This window comes from Carassius carassius, chromosome 30, assembly GCF_963082965.1.
Source record: "Carassius carassius chromosome 30, fCarCar2.1, whole genome shotgun sequence".
Classification (NCBI taxonomy): domain Eukaryota; kingdom Metazoa; phylum Chordata; class Actinopteri; order Cypriniformes; family Cyprinidae; genus Carassius; species Carassius carassius.
This window is the reverse complement of record NC_081784.1, coordinates 4,014,926-4,031,935: the sequence shown is the minus strand read 5'-3', so window position 1 is coordinate 4,031,935 and position 17,010 is coordinate 4,014,926. Positions and strand designations below refer to the sequence as shown.

The 17,010-nt window shown below is 40.7% G+C and overlaps 1 protein-coding gene across 2 annotated transcripts in view; it reads right to left on the bottom strand.

Annotated features, from left to right (window-relative positions):
* LOC132110429 (MAM domain-containing glycosylphosphatidylinositol anchor protein 1-like) overlaps positions 1-17,010 on the bottom strand; it is a 186,167-nt gene that overhangs the window by 74,317 nt on the left and 94,840 nt on the right. For both annotated transcript variants that reach the window (XM_059517022.1, XM_059517021.1), the window contains exons 5-6: positions 14,613-14,809; positions 13,144-13,276 (exon numbers count right to left, since the gene is read on the bottom strand). In XM_059517022.1, coding sequence (XP_059373005.1) covers positions 13,144-13,276; positions 14,613-14,809 — 330 coding nt within the window. The remainder of the gene's footprint in view (positions 1-13,143; positions 13,277-14,612; positions 14,810-17,010) is intronic.

Genomic DNA, 17,010 nt, shown 5'->3' with positions numbered 1-17,010 from the left:
ATTAGCTTCTGACAAAGTTTTTCCTTCATAAGAACATGATTCTACCTCTTAACAATTTAATTTAGACTGATTAATTATATAGAAATCTGATGAATAATTAAATTTCACACATCATCTTCCGCAGCTGCTTTTAAATTAAATTATTGGTTTTAAAAAGAAGCAGTGGGTTTCCAGCCTTAAACTACAATAATAGAGTGGCATAAAAAATAAATAAAAAATATGAAATAATGGTACAGCAGCAGAGAACGCTGAAAATGTGTAAAATATTTTGATTAAAATCTATATCTGTCCAAAAGAAAGAAGTACAGATTATTTCACAGATATAACTCTGAACAAAGCATATTGCTATGCTCAGGAATATCTAGTTATCTTCTACGTCGTGCTTCAATAAAAAACGTCTCATAGTTACAAATGTAACCCTGGTTCCTTGAAGGAACAAGACGCTGCGTCGAGCGCTTTGGGGAACGTCCCTGACGAGACTGACTCTGAATATCATGTGCAATCTGTCCAACAGAAGGGCGCGGCGTCACGGGCGGTGTGACGTAGTGACCAGGAAGCTATAAAAGCACGTGCCGTGCAGCTGGCATCAGCCTCGAGTAGGGAAGCAAGCGCCGGCAGGGGTGCTGGGAGTATGGCTCTGCGACGCAGCGTCTCGTTCCTTCAAGGAACCAGGGTTACATTCGTAACCTTGAGAAGTTCCTTTTCAGGAACTCGAGCTGCGTCGAGCGATTTGGGGAACGATGTGCCCACGCTGCCAGACTTCCAAATCCCTGCCTAGTGTGTATCTGAAGAGCACAGCTAAGGCGAGAGAACAGAAGAGCCCAGAGTGGCTCGCATATCAAGGTCATAAAATCTGACAAATGTAGAGGGCGTGGACCACTGGCTCCGGAAAGGGAGGAGGGCAGAAGGCCTGCAGTACGATAGGTTGTGTTGTAATAGAGGGAACCTTCGGAACATAACCCGCTCGAGGGTAGAAGAATGATTTGGCCATACCAGGGGCAAAGTCTAGGTAAGTAGGGTCCACCGAAAGGGCCTGAAGATCTCTAACTCTCTTTAGCGAGGTGATTGCCAGTAACAGGGCAGTTTTAAGTGTCAGATGTCTATCTGAGATGTCTTGTATTGGCTCGAATGGAGCTTTACAAAGAGCCTCTATAACCACAACCAAATCCAAGGGGGAACACAGGATCGTACTGGAGGTCTCAGCCTCAGCACACCGCGGAGGAAACGTGTAACTAGGGGGTGTCTACCCGCTGACTGATCATTGAAAGGGACATGGTAAGCAGCTACGGCCGCCACGTACACCTTTAAGGAGGAGTGGGTAAACCCTGCAGAGAGCCTAGCTTGTAGAAACTCCAGAACCGTACCAACTGGGCAGTTAACAGGGTCAAGCTGGTGAAGAGTTTCCACCTCAGGGCGTACAGTTTCCTCATAGAGGGAGCTCTGGACTGGAGGAGGGTCTCAAGAACCTCAGTTGAGAGACCGGATTCTATGAGCTGTGCCCCCTCAGGGGCCACACCCACAGTTTCCACAGCTCCGGGCGAGGGTGAATTATCGTGCCCTGCGCCTGTGAGAGTAGGTCTGTCCTGATCGGTATCTCCCAAGGAGAGCCGTCGAGGAGCGAGACTAGATCTGCGAACCATACTCGGCCCGGCCAGAACAGGGCTACTAATAACAGACGGACCCCGTCCCGGCGTACTCTCGCCAGAACTCCCGGGAGCAGAGCGATAGAGGGAAATGCGTACAGACGAAGCCTCGGCCAGGTCTGTACCATAGCGTCCAGTCCCAGAGGAGCTGGATGAACTAGAGAGAACCAGAGGGGATATTGCGATGTCTCCTGAGTCGCAAAGAGGTTTGTACAAGGGGCGTGAACGCAGACCCCCCTGGAGATTGATATAAGAGACCACTGATGTGTTGTCGGTGCGCACCAACACATGGTGACCTCTCAGGTCTAGGAGGAAATGTTTCAATACTCGATAGACTGCTAGCATCTCTAGGCAATTGATGTGCCATGTCAGATGGCGACCACTCCACAGACCGCGGGCAGGGTGGCCACTCATGACCGCACCCCAACCGGTGAGGGACGCATCTGTTGCTAGCGTTACACGGCGTAAAAGAGCTCCCAGCACTGGGCCCTGATTCAAGAACCAAGGTTTCTTCCACATGTCTAAGGCACGAAGGCATCGCCGCGTGACCTTGATAACTCGAAGTGGATTCCCCCTCGGGGAAAAGCCCTTGGACTTGAGCCACCACTGCAGGGGTCTCATGTACAGCAGGCCAAAAGGTATCACGTTGGACGCAGCTGCCATCAGACCTAACAACCTCTGAAATTGTTTGACAGTGAGTGACTGGCCTTCTTTGACTCTCTCGACTGATGTGAGAATCGACTCAAGCAGGAGACAGACGTGCCTGCATCGTGGTCGAATTCCACACTACGCCTAGATAGGTGGTTCTCTGAATTAGAGAAAGTACACTCTTCTTGGCATTTAGTCTCAAACCCAGCTCCCCCATATGTGCGAGAACGACATCTCGATGTCGAACCGCCATCTGCTCTGATTGAGCTAGAATCAACCAATCGTCGATATAATTTAGAATGTGGATTCCCTGCATATGGAGGGATACCAGAGCTGCATCTACACATTTCGTGAACATGCGGGGTGAGAGTGCAAGGTCGAAGGGAAGTACTCGATATTGATAAGCTTTGCCCCCGAAAGCGAACCTCAGAAACTTCCTGTGTTGTGGAAGGATGGATATGTGGAAGTATGCGTCTTTGAGATCTATTGTGACAAACCAGTCCTCGGATCTGATTTGAGCTACAACCTGCTTGACAGTGAGCATTTTGAACTTCAGTGGCATAACTGAGCGGTTCAGGTGACGTAAGTCTAAGATCGGAGGCAACCCCCCATCCTTCTTTGGAACTATGAAATACCGGCTGTAAAACCAGGATTCCCTGTCTAGAGGAGGGACCACCTCAATGGCCTCCTTCCTTAATAGGGTATTCACTTCTTGTTCCATAACCAGAGCCTTCCGGGGGCCGACTACTGTCGGTGTAACCCCATTGAACTTCGGCGGTGGATGACCGAACTGAATGCAGTAGCCTTTTTCTATTGTACGCAGGACCCAATGAGATACATTTGGCAATAGTTTCCACGCTGCTAAATAATCTACTAAGGGAATCAGTCTCTCGAGACTGAACTCTGGTGTAAAAGGCCCCCGAAGGGGTGGCGAGCATCCCAGCTCCGCTACGCTCGTGGGAGGAAACAACTGGGAGCAGCGCTCGCTGGAGGCCGTTGCACCGTATAATGAGGTGGACCACACTCTACCCCAGTAGGGGCTACCCTCTGGATCCCTATGTCACTGGCGTCAGGATCTCTTTGTCGAGGATGTCCGTGCCTCGATAACTGTTCTTAAATCAGGCTTAGATTTGGAAGTCCCTGACTCAGAGCGCACGAGAACACGAGAGGCGACACTCTGCTTTTGTGCTTCCCGATATGAGGAGCCAGCATGTGGTGTGGGCATCTCCCGCCCAGATGCACTACGAAAGCGACGAGGGAGGAAATTCTGGAACGCCGCCGTCTGTTTACATGCCTCCTGGAACCTGTCGACGACAGTATTGACTGTGTCGCCAAACAGGCCAGAAAGCTGAAGCGGGGCATCCAGGAGGCAGACCCTGTCCCTCTCTTTAATTTCTGACAGGGGTCAGCCATAAATGCCTCTCCACGGCCACAAAGGCTGCCATAGACCACCCAATCGCGCAAGTGGTCTCTTTAGTGGCGCGGAGGGTGAGATCAGTGGTCCTTCTAAGCTCTTGAATATCATCAGACTTGATCCCCTCCCCCTCGTTGATATCTCCCAGCAGGTCGGCCTGATATGCTTGTAGGACCACCATAGTATGAAGGCAAGCCCCAGCCTGACCTGCTGCCACATAGCCTTTGCCCACCAGCGAAGATGTAACTCTGAGAGGCTTGGTGGGCAACGTCGGAGCCTTTAGAGACGATGCCGACCCGGGCGACAGATAGCCCGCAAGCGTCTGTTCAACCCGTGGCACCGCTCTATAACCCCGCTCTCCCAGCCCCATCACGTTGCCATAATATAGCTGAAGAGGCGGGTCGAATATGGGTGATTCCACGATCTCGCGATTTCGTCATGGAGATCGGGAAAAAATGGAAGGCTCCGACGTGGAGGTGGTTGCCTCGGCCGCAGAAAGCGTTCATCTAGCTTACTTTTCTGCGGCTCAGTATGTTTCTCAGCGGACCATTCGATTTTTAATCTATCAACCGCGCGAGTAACCAAGCTCCTCATATTGGGGCGACAGGGGTGGCGAATCCCCAGCAACAGTCTCCACATCAACCTCCTCGGAGGAAGAGAGGTGAAGAGCTGATCCCTCACCCTGGGGGGAAGAAACCGACGAGCGTGCTTCCGAACCCAGGGTTTGGGCGCTGGATCTGGCAGATGAGGAGGGAGATAAGGACTGGCCCGTCTCCATTCCCTTTGACAGATCCACCTGCAAACCCCACGAGTGCAGCAGCCGTTCTGCCTCGGCAGAAGCGGGGCCAGCACCGCGGGGAACGCTGGTGAAGACTCCCTCCTCAAAGAGAACCCTCCGGGATCGAAGCGTCCGCATTGGCGATCGTTCACAACTCTCCCCTCGAGAGCCGACTCAGCGTGCTTCGATTCCAGGCAAGCCACGCATAAACTGTGTGTATGTTCTAGCGATCTTTTTAATGCTTAAGAGACAGACAACAATAAATAGGACCAACGGGACAGACTTTTGACATGCACACACAGAGCGCTTGCTGACAGACGCGAAGCTGAAGCCAGCTGCACGGCACGTGCTTTTATAGCTTCCTGGTCGTTACGTCACCCCGCCCATGATGTCACGCCCTTCCGTTGGACAGATTGTACATGATATTCAGAGTTGGTCTCGTCAGGGACGTTCCCCAAAGCGCTCGACGCAGCTCGAGTTCCTGAAAAGGAACACAGAGTATCTTTTGCTTTGATGCTGCTAACCTGTCAAACTTTCCTTTAGCTTATTGTATCAATTGGGTAAACACAACTTTCTTCCAGACCTACTGATAAAATCACAATATGCTCTTTATTGGATTTTCCATCCAGAAGTAATAAGTACTGATTATTTCAAAGGCATGACTCAGAAAACCAAGCAGACAGCATGAACCTGTGAATCAGCACCTGTGGTTTTCATATATCAGTCACTGAGTTTATCCTAGAGAGATTCTATTAAAGGATTTTGGCGGAACAAACATGGCAAAACGCTGCTCCTGCAGGATGACACTTTCAGGATTGTTCATCCACTCAGTGTCGCATGCGCCAATCACACTTGTCAGTCATGGATGGCTTCACCACGTAAAAAAGAAAAAGAAAAGATGTTATGCAAAAACACAGCAAATAAATGAGGCTATCGGAGCCGTGCTGCCGTGACAACAGATGAAAAGTAATTAGTACTCAGCAATGTTAGACACAACAGTAACATAATTAAAGCAATTAATCCTCTCTGATTTAACTATGCCTGTCTCAATTAGTGCTGTTAAATAAATCGTAACTGTATGCCAATACGCCTACCGATATGTGTGTGTGTGTGTGTGTGTGTGTGTGTGTGTTTGCCATTTTATCAAAGTCAGAAGATGTCATGATTTTGTTTGTAAAAATATGCTTCATTAAGAGTTTCTCCTTTGTATTCATTTACTATTCTAGTATTCTACTATTCATTTACTAATTAAATTAAAGTTGAAGCTAAATCAGTTCAGCAAAGTATTCATTTGGCTTACAAATATGTCATGTAGACAACAGTTATGGTTTATTTTGGGGGTGTTTTTGTCCTTTATGGAGTGTTGTAGTCATGGTCACTCGGGACTGTCATTATATGGAAAATCCACATAGAAAAAAAAAACATCTATGCAAATGTAGACTGGAACAAAAAACTGGAGAAAAAAAAAAAGATAACAGAAATGTAATCTGTGGGAACTGTCCCTTTAACAGGCAAATGTCCTCTCCCAAGGGGAAATGAGTGTGTACATCACACACATGCAGCCCATTCATCCTCATTCCACCTGATGGTGTATTAGCTCTGTGTATTGATGGTAAGGGACGGCAGGTGAGTGTAGCGAGACACAGACTGATCAATATCAGACACATCTTCCCTCAGCCGCTCTCTGCTATGCTTACGGTATGCTTTCAAATCTGCTTTGCTATAGAAATTCACAGTTGTGCATATGCATATGGAAGAGAGCTATGTCTTATAAAAGGGCAGGGGCCATTGGGGAAGTTGTGGCCTGGTGGGAAGTCGTGGCCTGGTGGTTAGAGAATCGGACTCCCAATCGAAGGGTTGTGGGTTCGAGTCCCGGGCCGGCAGGAATTGTGGGTGGGGGGAGTGCATGTACAGTTCTCTCACCACCCTCAATACCATGACTGAGGTGCCCTTGAGCAAGGCACCGAACCCCCAACTGCTCCCCGGGCGCCGCAGCATAAAAAATGGCTGCCCACTGCTCCGGGTGTGTGCTCACAGTGTGTGTGTGTGTTCACTGCTCTGTGTGTGTGCATTTCGGATGGGTTAAATGCAGAGCACAAATTCTGAGTATGGGTCACCATACTTGGCCGAATGTCACTTCACTTCACTTCACTTGTTTCTTACGGGATCAAACCCACTGCTACACAGCATCATTTTAGAGGGAAGAGAAAAAGATTGAGCAGAGAAAGGAGACGAGAACATACAGTAACAGGACTCAAACCCACATCATCCACATGAGCACCACAACTGTAACATGGTTAGAGAGTATTTTCATAATTGATATTAACTACATACTAAATACTGGAAAGAATGCATTGTATACTTCCTCCTACTTTATAAAATAATAATAATAATAATAATAATATGGAAAATGCAGCAATAAAAATGTCTAAACTACCATCTACCATCATCACAACATTTCTTAATGTTTGGTCAAACTGATCCAATCAAGTGTTAAAAAAAAAACTGCATTAAAAAATTTAAATGTTTTATCATTTTCGTTGACTTGTTTTTTTTATACAATATCTAAAAATCATTAAAACAAGACAAACTTACTTCAGATGCAACATTGCATAAGATATTAAGTACTGTTTCCTAGGCTTTTATTTATTTATTTATTTATTTTTGCTTGTTTTAACATATGTACACTCAAATGAGGTAAAGAAATCTTCCAGTGCATTAAGACAAAACACAAATTTTATACTGATAAAGATATATTGTCTGCAAACAAGCTTTAATATCTCATGCAGTGTTGCTTCTCAAGTAAATTATCTTGTTTAAAGTATGTTTATATATTTTAACTAGAAAACTAGACAAACTACCAGTGTAAGAATCCCAGTTTTTCTTCAGGTTCATCCATCTTAATAGATGTTGAGTGCATTGCATTATGGGATGCAGTATGCTCTGTAGTTTAAAGCATGTCCCGTCAAATGCAGTCGGTCATTCCAGGTGTTTGATGTTCATACAATGTGTGTGTGTGTAAAAGAGAGCGAATCACCAGAGCAACAAGTATCTAGAGATTGGACATCCGCCGTCTCTATTGCCGTAGGGACCTGGCTTGAGCAATTACTGGCAGCTAATGGCTCAAAGAGGCTGAGGCAGAGATACATTAACACAGCTAACCAACGCTTAACCAAACCTTTATTAGACTCATCCTAACAGGGAGACAATGACCCCTAAAGCAATAGCACATGTTCAGCATTACACATTAACCCACACTTCATTAATTTACATATATCCGACCCCAGAAATTCACCCCCGTAATCTGAGCTACAAACAAACCATTTGCGTTCAAACCCTCTAGATTTGAACAATGAGAACCTACAGAGATTTCAAAAGCAGAGAAAACACACTCTAAAATAAACTAATAGGAGTACCAGTCAGCAAACAGAGTGTGTGCAAATTATAATTAGCTGAGAGGTGGCAGTATGAATTAACGGCCAAAAAATTGTCAAAAATGATGAGGATTCACATTCAAATGGGGGTTTTTTTGAAAAAAAAAAAAAAAATGTAAATAAATATCTTACAAAAAAATTTAAATAATTAAATAATTATATATTATTTATGACGGAATCTTGTTAAATTGCATCAAAGCATTACAGTTTGTTATACCTTGCATAAAGAATTGACTGGCATACTATATTTTCATTATATAGCAAATAATAATAATAATAATTTATGATGTATGATGTAAAAAAACTTTTGATGTAATCAGCATATTTATTTATTTATTGTTTTTTTACCCTCCAAGTAGCATCCCAATGCCTTTCAGAGGTGCAAAAAGCATGATTATAGCTTTTTTTGTTTGCCTTCAAACATGGTTTAACTAATCAGCATTACTGTAAATCAGTTGTTATATAATTGAAGTCAGACTTATCGTTAATTTGGGATGAATAATCTGATCATTTGCTTATGAATCCATTCCAAATAAAACATAAAAAAAACAATCAAATGACACGAAATACATCATATTTCATTTAAAAGTATTTAGTTCCCTGGATTACACTCCTAGAAATGGAGTTGGATTATACTCCAAACACATGATTATTTGGAGTATAAAATGATGTTTCATTAAATGGTCAACATGAGTAACTATATAATGATACATAGAGTTGATGTGATATAAAGCTGAGATTTATGGCTGACATTCAGAGTACAAATAAAGATTTTCCTTCATCAACAATCTGTCACATCTCGTCAAATCCATGAAGTGTCAATACATTGGTAAGCAGCGCTCGATACACGTGTGTTCATATACAGTAAAACTCAGAGCGTGACAGCAGTGAGGGAGGACGATTTAGTGTGGCGTCTTTAACAGGTCGAATGAACTCCAATACAGCATCAGGACTGCGATACAAAAATCAATCTACCGGACGCCACCTGTTCTGTCTGTGTGTGTGTGTGTGTGTGTGTGTGTGTGTGTGTGTGTCTGTGAACCACCTGGGGAGAATCTAATCCTGGGCATCCATTGCATAAAGATAGCAGAGAAAATAATCTCTCCAGGCCTCAACCAATCACAGGCAAAGGTGAACACAACACAAGCACATCCTGTAAAATTAAATGCGAATGTACTTCTCATTTGATTATGTGTGTGCGTGTGTGTTTTCATTATTTGGAATGCATGGCTTCATAAGCAAATTATAATATTACAATTACTAACAAGAAGTTTAGCATAAATATAATAATTTGATATATGTAATAATAAATAAATAAATCATAAATCATGAATGCTAATTATATTAACTATATATACACTAATTATTTTAAATGAAAAGGTTTCCCTTTCTGTTTTTCATTATGTTGGAAATATGCTTAATTATCATGAAAATAATGTCTAACTGACATTTTGTGAGATGACATGTGCCACAGTGAATGATAGTTTCTATCATTAGGAAGATACTAGAGTCAAATATCAGCAAGACAAAGTTAGTAGTACTGTGAGCATAGGGGGGTATAATAATTATAAAAAATAAATAAATAAATGAATTCCCTGTCAAAAACAGAATGACAGCTTATTTACCAGCTTCTTGATCAGTGTGAACAAGACTTGCTGTCAGGAAATGCTGTCTATGTAGACCCTCTCCTAATTCCTTCTGCTCCTTTTCTTTGAGGCTCCTAAAGCATTTAAACTTACAGCTCATCATATCCTACTGCAGTGGGATTCGGCCAAGTGGAAAATATGAAAACATTAAAAGAGGGGGGGGGGGGAACTGTTTGAAAGAGAGAAATGTTCCAACAGGTTCACTCTTTTCTCTGAATAATAACAATCTCTCTTTCTCTTCCAGATCGTCTACAGCTCTCTCAATCCCAGCCATATAATTATCCAGTTAAAGCTTCATTTGAGCATGAGTGAGATGGGATTGAGTTACATCAATCGTTTCCTCTTGAACGATCTACACAAATGGTGCATGTATCTTTTCAAAGCTGAGATTTGATATACATGCATAGGGATGAAATATTAATTAATCATAATATGGAATCACAAACTTGTACTTGCACTATATAGTAAGCAAACTTTGTTTGGAAACTTTCTGATGGCCTACTACGTTTGCTAAAATGTGGAGTACTGTATACAACAGAGGAAAGTGCATGGAATAGTGTATCCCACAATGCAATGTGCTTGATTTGACCTTTTATTTCCAGTGTGATGAATGAACTGGAAGAAATATCAGTGATTTTGGACATCTCATTAAATTGTACGCTATATCTTGACATATTTTTATATAAAACTGGTTTAAGAATGCAGAAACCTTCAAAACAACAATTAGACGTCAATTTCACTTTCTACATCCAAAAGAATTCTGATTCATCTGACAATCATCTTTAAGATTCTGAAACATGAAATATTAAATCAAAAAGGAAAAATATAAATATAATGCATTTTGCATGTGTTATTGCTTTTTAGATTTAACATTTCTTAATACATCTTTCATTAAATTAGAATATAAATGTATGTCTTTCCGAGGTAACTTTTGTCAGCCATGTTAAATTAATATTCTTCTAAATAAATACCAAAGTGACACACTACCGTTCAAAAGCTTGAGATTGGTTTGATTTTTTCAATGTTTTTGAAGATGTTTTGAACGTTTCTTATGCTCTCTGAGGCTGCATTTATTTGAAAATAACAATACAGTAAAAACAGTTATATTGTGAAATATTGCAATTTAAACTGTTTTCTATTATAATATGTTTAAAAGTTACATTTATTCCTGTGAGGCAAAGCTGAATTTTCAGCATCGTTGCTCCAGTCTTCAGTGTCACATGATCCTTCAGAAATCATTTTAATAAGCTGATTTGCTGTCAAGTAACATGTCTTATTGTTATCAGTGTTGAAAACACTAGTGCCGATTAATATAATTATTATTTGTGGAAACGTGGATTTTTTCTTTGATGAATAGAAAGTTCAAAAGAACAGCATTTATTTGAAATAGAAACCTTTTGTAACATTACAAATGTCTTTATTGTCACTTTTGATCAATGCAATGTGTCCTTATTGAATAAAAGTCTTAATTTCTTAATGACCCCAAACTTTTGAATACTAGTGTATAAGAGGAGAAGCAGAGAGAATTATGAAAACAGATAATCAGCCATGATGGTTTATATATGGTTTAGACCCTAAATGGTTAAAAATGGCTTTTATAGATCCATCCCCCATAGTGAACAAAGCAGGTCTTTCTCTCTGATCTGAGCTCTGACCTTCACACAAGCAGACGCTGACCAGCTAGTTTTGGAGTTACATGTCTTGATCGACCCGTAATTGAAAACAGTGCATTGAATCCTTTGCACAGACGCAGTCTCCTTCACTCTACCCTCTAAAGCGATGAACTTCTCAAACTTCAGCGCAGCATCTGACACGTGTTTCTCATGCTCCCTCCAATTTCATCTCACCCCCTTCCTGCTCGTCAGTTCAGAGGAAAGAAAATGAAAATCAACAGAAAAACAAATCAGTATTTTGTTCTTTCTGTGATGATCTGCGTGTACGCGAGCCACGCGCTCCTGCCACGCGGAAAACAAATTCCAATTTGCAGCAGTGTGTTGTTTCTCCACAGGGCAGAACGCCGATGTGGCGTCGCGGAGAATGGGTGTGTATGTGTGTGTGTGTGAGGTACAGACTTCTGATATTGTCACTCATCTCTATTGACTATTTCACAGCTGCCTTTGAAGTGGAGAGAGCAGAAAGAAGAGAATCAACAGCCTTTCAAACTCATCACAAGAGAAAGAGAACGAGAAACGAGGGAAATAAAGACACACACACAGAGAGGGAGGAACTTTTGGGCTACTTTTAGATTTTCTCTGCAGCTTTGAACTTGTTTCTCGAGCATGAATTCTTAATGCTGCTAATTTGAACACGAACAAACATGTTTTTTACATGACTAATTCATAAAGGGTTTCTCTGGGTATTGTAGTCATATTTTTTGTTTTTGCAAAGATTGCTCTTTCATTTGCCAGTTGCAGGCATATTTTTGCTTTTGCGGTGGATTTGATTCATTATGGATTACACAAACTATTTATTTTGACGATGAAGAAAACGCTAGTTTACAAGGAACAAGCTTTCATAAGCCCACTGAAGTTACTCATCCTATGAAACCATTTGAAAGCAGGTGAATAAGCATACAGTATATAAAGAGACTGGGGCTAGTTGTCACACGGGAAATTCATCACAAAGATTTACTACTACTGTTCAGAAGGAGTTTTTTTTTTTTTCAGCAAAGATGCATTAGGCTGATCAAAAATGACAGGGGAGACATTTATAACGTAAACAAAAAATCTATTTGAAATAAATTCTGATCTTTTTTATTAAAGTTTAAATTTAAATTTATTAAATTTATCAGTTTCCACGAAAATTTTGTCAAAAAATTTAAAACATTTAAACAGCACAACTGTACGTTTATAATAAAAATACATTTTCAGCAAATCAGATTATCAGAATGTTTTCTGAAGGATCATGTGACACTGAAGACTGGAGTAATGATGGTGAAAATACAGCTTTGCAAAATAAATGCAGCCCCTGTGAGCTCTTTTTAATTCAAAGAGATATAGAAGACAGGAAAATGACAGGGAGAAGAGGGGGGAATGGGATCAAGATAGGTTGTGAACTCACATCCCCCCATACAGTATGTGCACCACAGCTCAATGTGTGTTATTCTAACAAGAAAAATTTGAAATGATTTCAATTTTTTTTTTAAGATTTCTTGGAGGAATTTCGGTACAGGACAACACAATGATAGTGACGTCTGCCTTCAGAGAGACCTGAGACACAAACCAGTGTACTGGTGTAGAGACCATCATGATCAAAGACACGTGTTATTCAGCTCTGACAGACAGTGAACGAGAGAACGCAGAAGCGAAAGAACATGAGATTAAAAGTGAAGATGTAATCAAAGAAAGGTGAATTAAACCTGACAGGTCAACACATAACCAAGGCAAAAGGAACATTTGAGGAGAAAACAAATAATAAAAAGAACTGAAGGAGAAAAGATTTTTGAAATGAGCAAAATACAATTAAAGCAGGACTTCAAAAAAAAAAGGTTCACAAAATTCATGTCCAAACTCAATACAGCTGTTGTATAAAGAGGTGAAAGCGAGAGAATGTGGGTGTTTGAGCGTAGATGGGAACTCACTGGTGGTGTTGGTAAGGCGAAAGGTGACAGAGCTGTCTAAAATATCACAAACGTTCCGGACGGACACCTGACAGGTGTAATTAGCAAAGTCCTGTGGACGGAGGTTTTTCAGTTTCAGCACCTTTGTCTCACCCTGCAAACACACACACATTCACATGGTAAAAATACATCATGCAAAAACATTATTTTCCTGTCAGTCAAAACATGCATTAATACTGTGCATAATAACAAAATGATGTTTTTTGGTCACCCTCTGCAAACAGTGCCATTTACACTTTTAGAATTTTTTCTACTCGCATCATTTGACTGCTGTTGAGTAATTCATATTTAAAATATGTAATCACATTTTCCCACCTGGGGCATCACAGTGTTGAGACGAGACAAGGCCAACACAAGTGCAAATTATGAAATACTACTACTACTACAAAAAAAACCCTTTATTAAGGCTGTAATATAAAGGAGCTGACTTCAAGTGAAAACAACTGTGGTGATGTTATTTCTTCAAATATGATGTCAGAAACAGAAAATATCAGAGCATAACAGGGTTAAAATGCATAAAACATTTTAAAATGAATACATATTTATGATATTTCAATTTTAAGACCAAGCTAAATTTAAATACAGTTAAATTTAATTATATACTACCAATTCAAATATAACTGGCTTGGATTGGAACATTCAATTTGGCTGAAAAAAAAAAATGCTCCAGAATTTATTGTGCATTCTGCATTAAACAAGGTTCAAGCTACCAAATAATAAGACCAAGTTAAATATGTCAGTAGTAATTCATGATGTTATTCGTGTGAACACAAATGGGGCTCTCTTTATCATGCACACAAAGCCTCTGACATATGCAATGTCAGAGGCTTTGTGTGCATGATAAAGAGAGAATGAATTCAGGAATTTTAAATTCCTCTAATTCTTCTGACTGAGTGCATCAGGAAAATGATCAATCCTCATTATTAATGGCAAAGCCATCAATCTCCATCCATCCCACCTTATTCAAACAACTCTTTAATAATAAGTACTCAGATTATGAATTCATCACTGATTGATCGCTGATTTTTTTTCAGTACGTTTCTCTGTGATTGAGCAGGTCTCCTGTGGTTATCTGATATTCAAATGATTATTAACTCTAATTAAACTATTTTCTGTTTTAGTAGAAATAAGGCCTATAGAGAAATCTTGCATATTGTCCAGCTGTGTGTGGGAGTGGTTGGGTTTTTCTTAGTTTGGGGACAAAATTGTTTCCAAAAGTTAACTTAAATAGACTAAGAGTTGCTTTTGGGACACCCAGAGATGTTCATGAAATGAAATTAGACCAAACTAAATAGTGATCAAGTATCGAGACAGCCAGCAGTCAACAACAACAAAAGCTTAATAAACCTACAAAATTTCTTACTGAAATTGAAAAAATCCAAAAAGGGTTGTAAGGGTCAGGGGTAGAAAAAGTCATGATAGTCTTGTACCTGTGTGTACAGAGGCTCGTAGATGTCCACGCCGTTGTCTTTGCTCTGTTCAATTGGTTTATTTCCTCGTTTCCAGATAAAGCGAGCGGGAGGGTTGGAGTTTACCGTACAGCGCAAAAACACTGTTTTCTCCTGATAGTAGTTCCCTCGTACATCACCCACTGTCTGGTGCACCGTGAGCACAGGTTTATCCAGATCTGAAGAACAGACAGAAAGAAAGAGAAGTGACTTAGATTGGGAAAACGTAATCTTTTTAATTGAGAAATCTTAGAGGTAAATGCTCTCTAAACACAGAGTCTTGATCATGTGGTCTCAGACAAGACCACTTTTTCCACAGGTAAGCACACTATCTTCACCATTACACAAGTTTCACCAGAGTTTAAATGGATCTGAATGGATGGTTAGCCATTTCACAAACTGTGATAAATGCTCTCTAATGCACTTCATTAAAATGGTTTCAGACCGACATTTCTTCAGATTGAAGACTCAGCATGCATGGTTTTTAAACTACTTTTAGTGTTTTTTTAGTCCTTTTTAGACTTTGATACTAAATATCACCATCAACTTTAACAGTATGAACAAGAACAACTGGCATCTCCTTGCATATTTCACAGAAGGATAGAAATAATACAGGTTAGACTGGTATGAGGATGAGTAATTATATTAAAATGTTTATTTCTGAGTGAACTATCCTAAGAATTAACACACTTGCTACTTCATTATGTGCCAAACAAGATGCACACACACATAAACACACAGATCATGCAGAGAACAGTTTCACAAATGGAGGAAAGAGAGGTGAAAGTTAAATCTATGTGACTGTGTAACCCAGTCTGAACTCTGACCTCTCGCTGCTCAGTGATTCCCACTGAATGAACCGGAATCTGTCTAATAGTGTGTGTGTGTGTGTGTGTGTGTGTGTGTGTGTGTGTGTGTGTGTGTGCAGAGAACACAAATGAATGGCTATATTTTAGCTTCTGAAAGAAACCTAAGCATAACACCTGAGTAAATTCAATAAGAAGCCTCAAATGAAAACATCACATCCGTCAGAGAGAGACTGACTGGGAAACCTGCTGATCCGTAGGGAATTCCCTGCCAATTCCACAGAGATTAATCCGGTGAGAGCACTAACCTACATCACAATGACCGTGTCAAATTATCACTCAATTTTATTAGACGTCTGAAGCTAATCTGATGACCACAGGCCAGAGGAGAAAATCACGAATGACACACTGACCCAACCCAATATACCAATGAGCAGAACCATTGATTTTCTGTGCAGTGGTGTGACTGTGTGTGTGTGTGTGTGTGTGTGTGTGTGTGTGTGTGTGTGTGTGTGTGTGTGTGTGTGTGTGTGTGTGTGTGTGTGTGTGTGTGTGTGTGTGTGAAAATGATCATGGTTTCCACAGAAATATTAGGGAGCACAATTGTTTTCTACATTGATAATAATAATAATAAATGTTTCTTGAGCGGTAAATCAGCATATTAGAATGATTTCTGAAGGATCATGTGACACTAAATACTGGAGTAATGATGCTGAAAATTCAGCTTTGCATCACAGAGCCCCAAAATTCTGAACAGATTAATAAGTGAATGTTTTAATTTACTCACCTTCATGTCTTTTCAAACTTAATCCATTTTAAGTCAAAACTGATGTAACTGATGTAAAATTCTAATTCAAATTGCATTATTACTACAATAGGTAATACATAAATTAAACATTTCTAAATTAATGGTTATCATGCTTGTTTGGTCATATCATTGGTTCCTCTGAGAAAAAAAAACAACAACAAAAAAGTTTGTTTCAGAATGAATATACTGATAACATGCTGAATCTCACCAAAAGGTTGATACCAGACAATCACAAACTTTAACCCACCAACACCAAAACACACCATTCTGTGTTCTGAAGAGCACAAACAGAGACAGAAGTTTGATCCCAGCATCTTGTGATTTATTCAGCACTCTTCATATTGCTAGAAATGGAGCATCACATGATTGTGAGCAGCACTTTTGGATATAATGAGCACATACGAACAGCATTTCATTTATTTTCTGATTAGATCACTTATAAATCAGTAGCTGTTCTCACATGCACTCTCAGTGTCTACATGGACAGAGTCAGCGAGGAATGTTATGTGAGTGAGTGTGTCTCCGTTATTTTGTAATGCATGCTTTTCCATCGTGTCCTTACTGCTATAGGACTGCAGCATTATTTGCATAATGTGTGAACATAAAACCTGTGATATTATAAACATGAGCTTTCTCTTCACCTGGTAGGTCTGAGGGCATGGACCCACAATGCACCTGTTCTCTACCCACAGGAACATCCCTGTATCTCTTTCATAATTCAGCTCACTCTCGGTCAATATGCGTGAAAGGACAGATATACAGTATA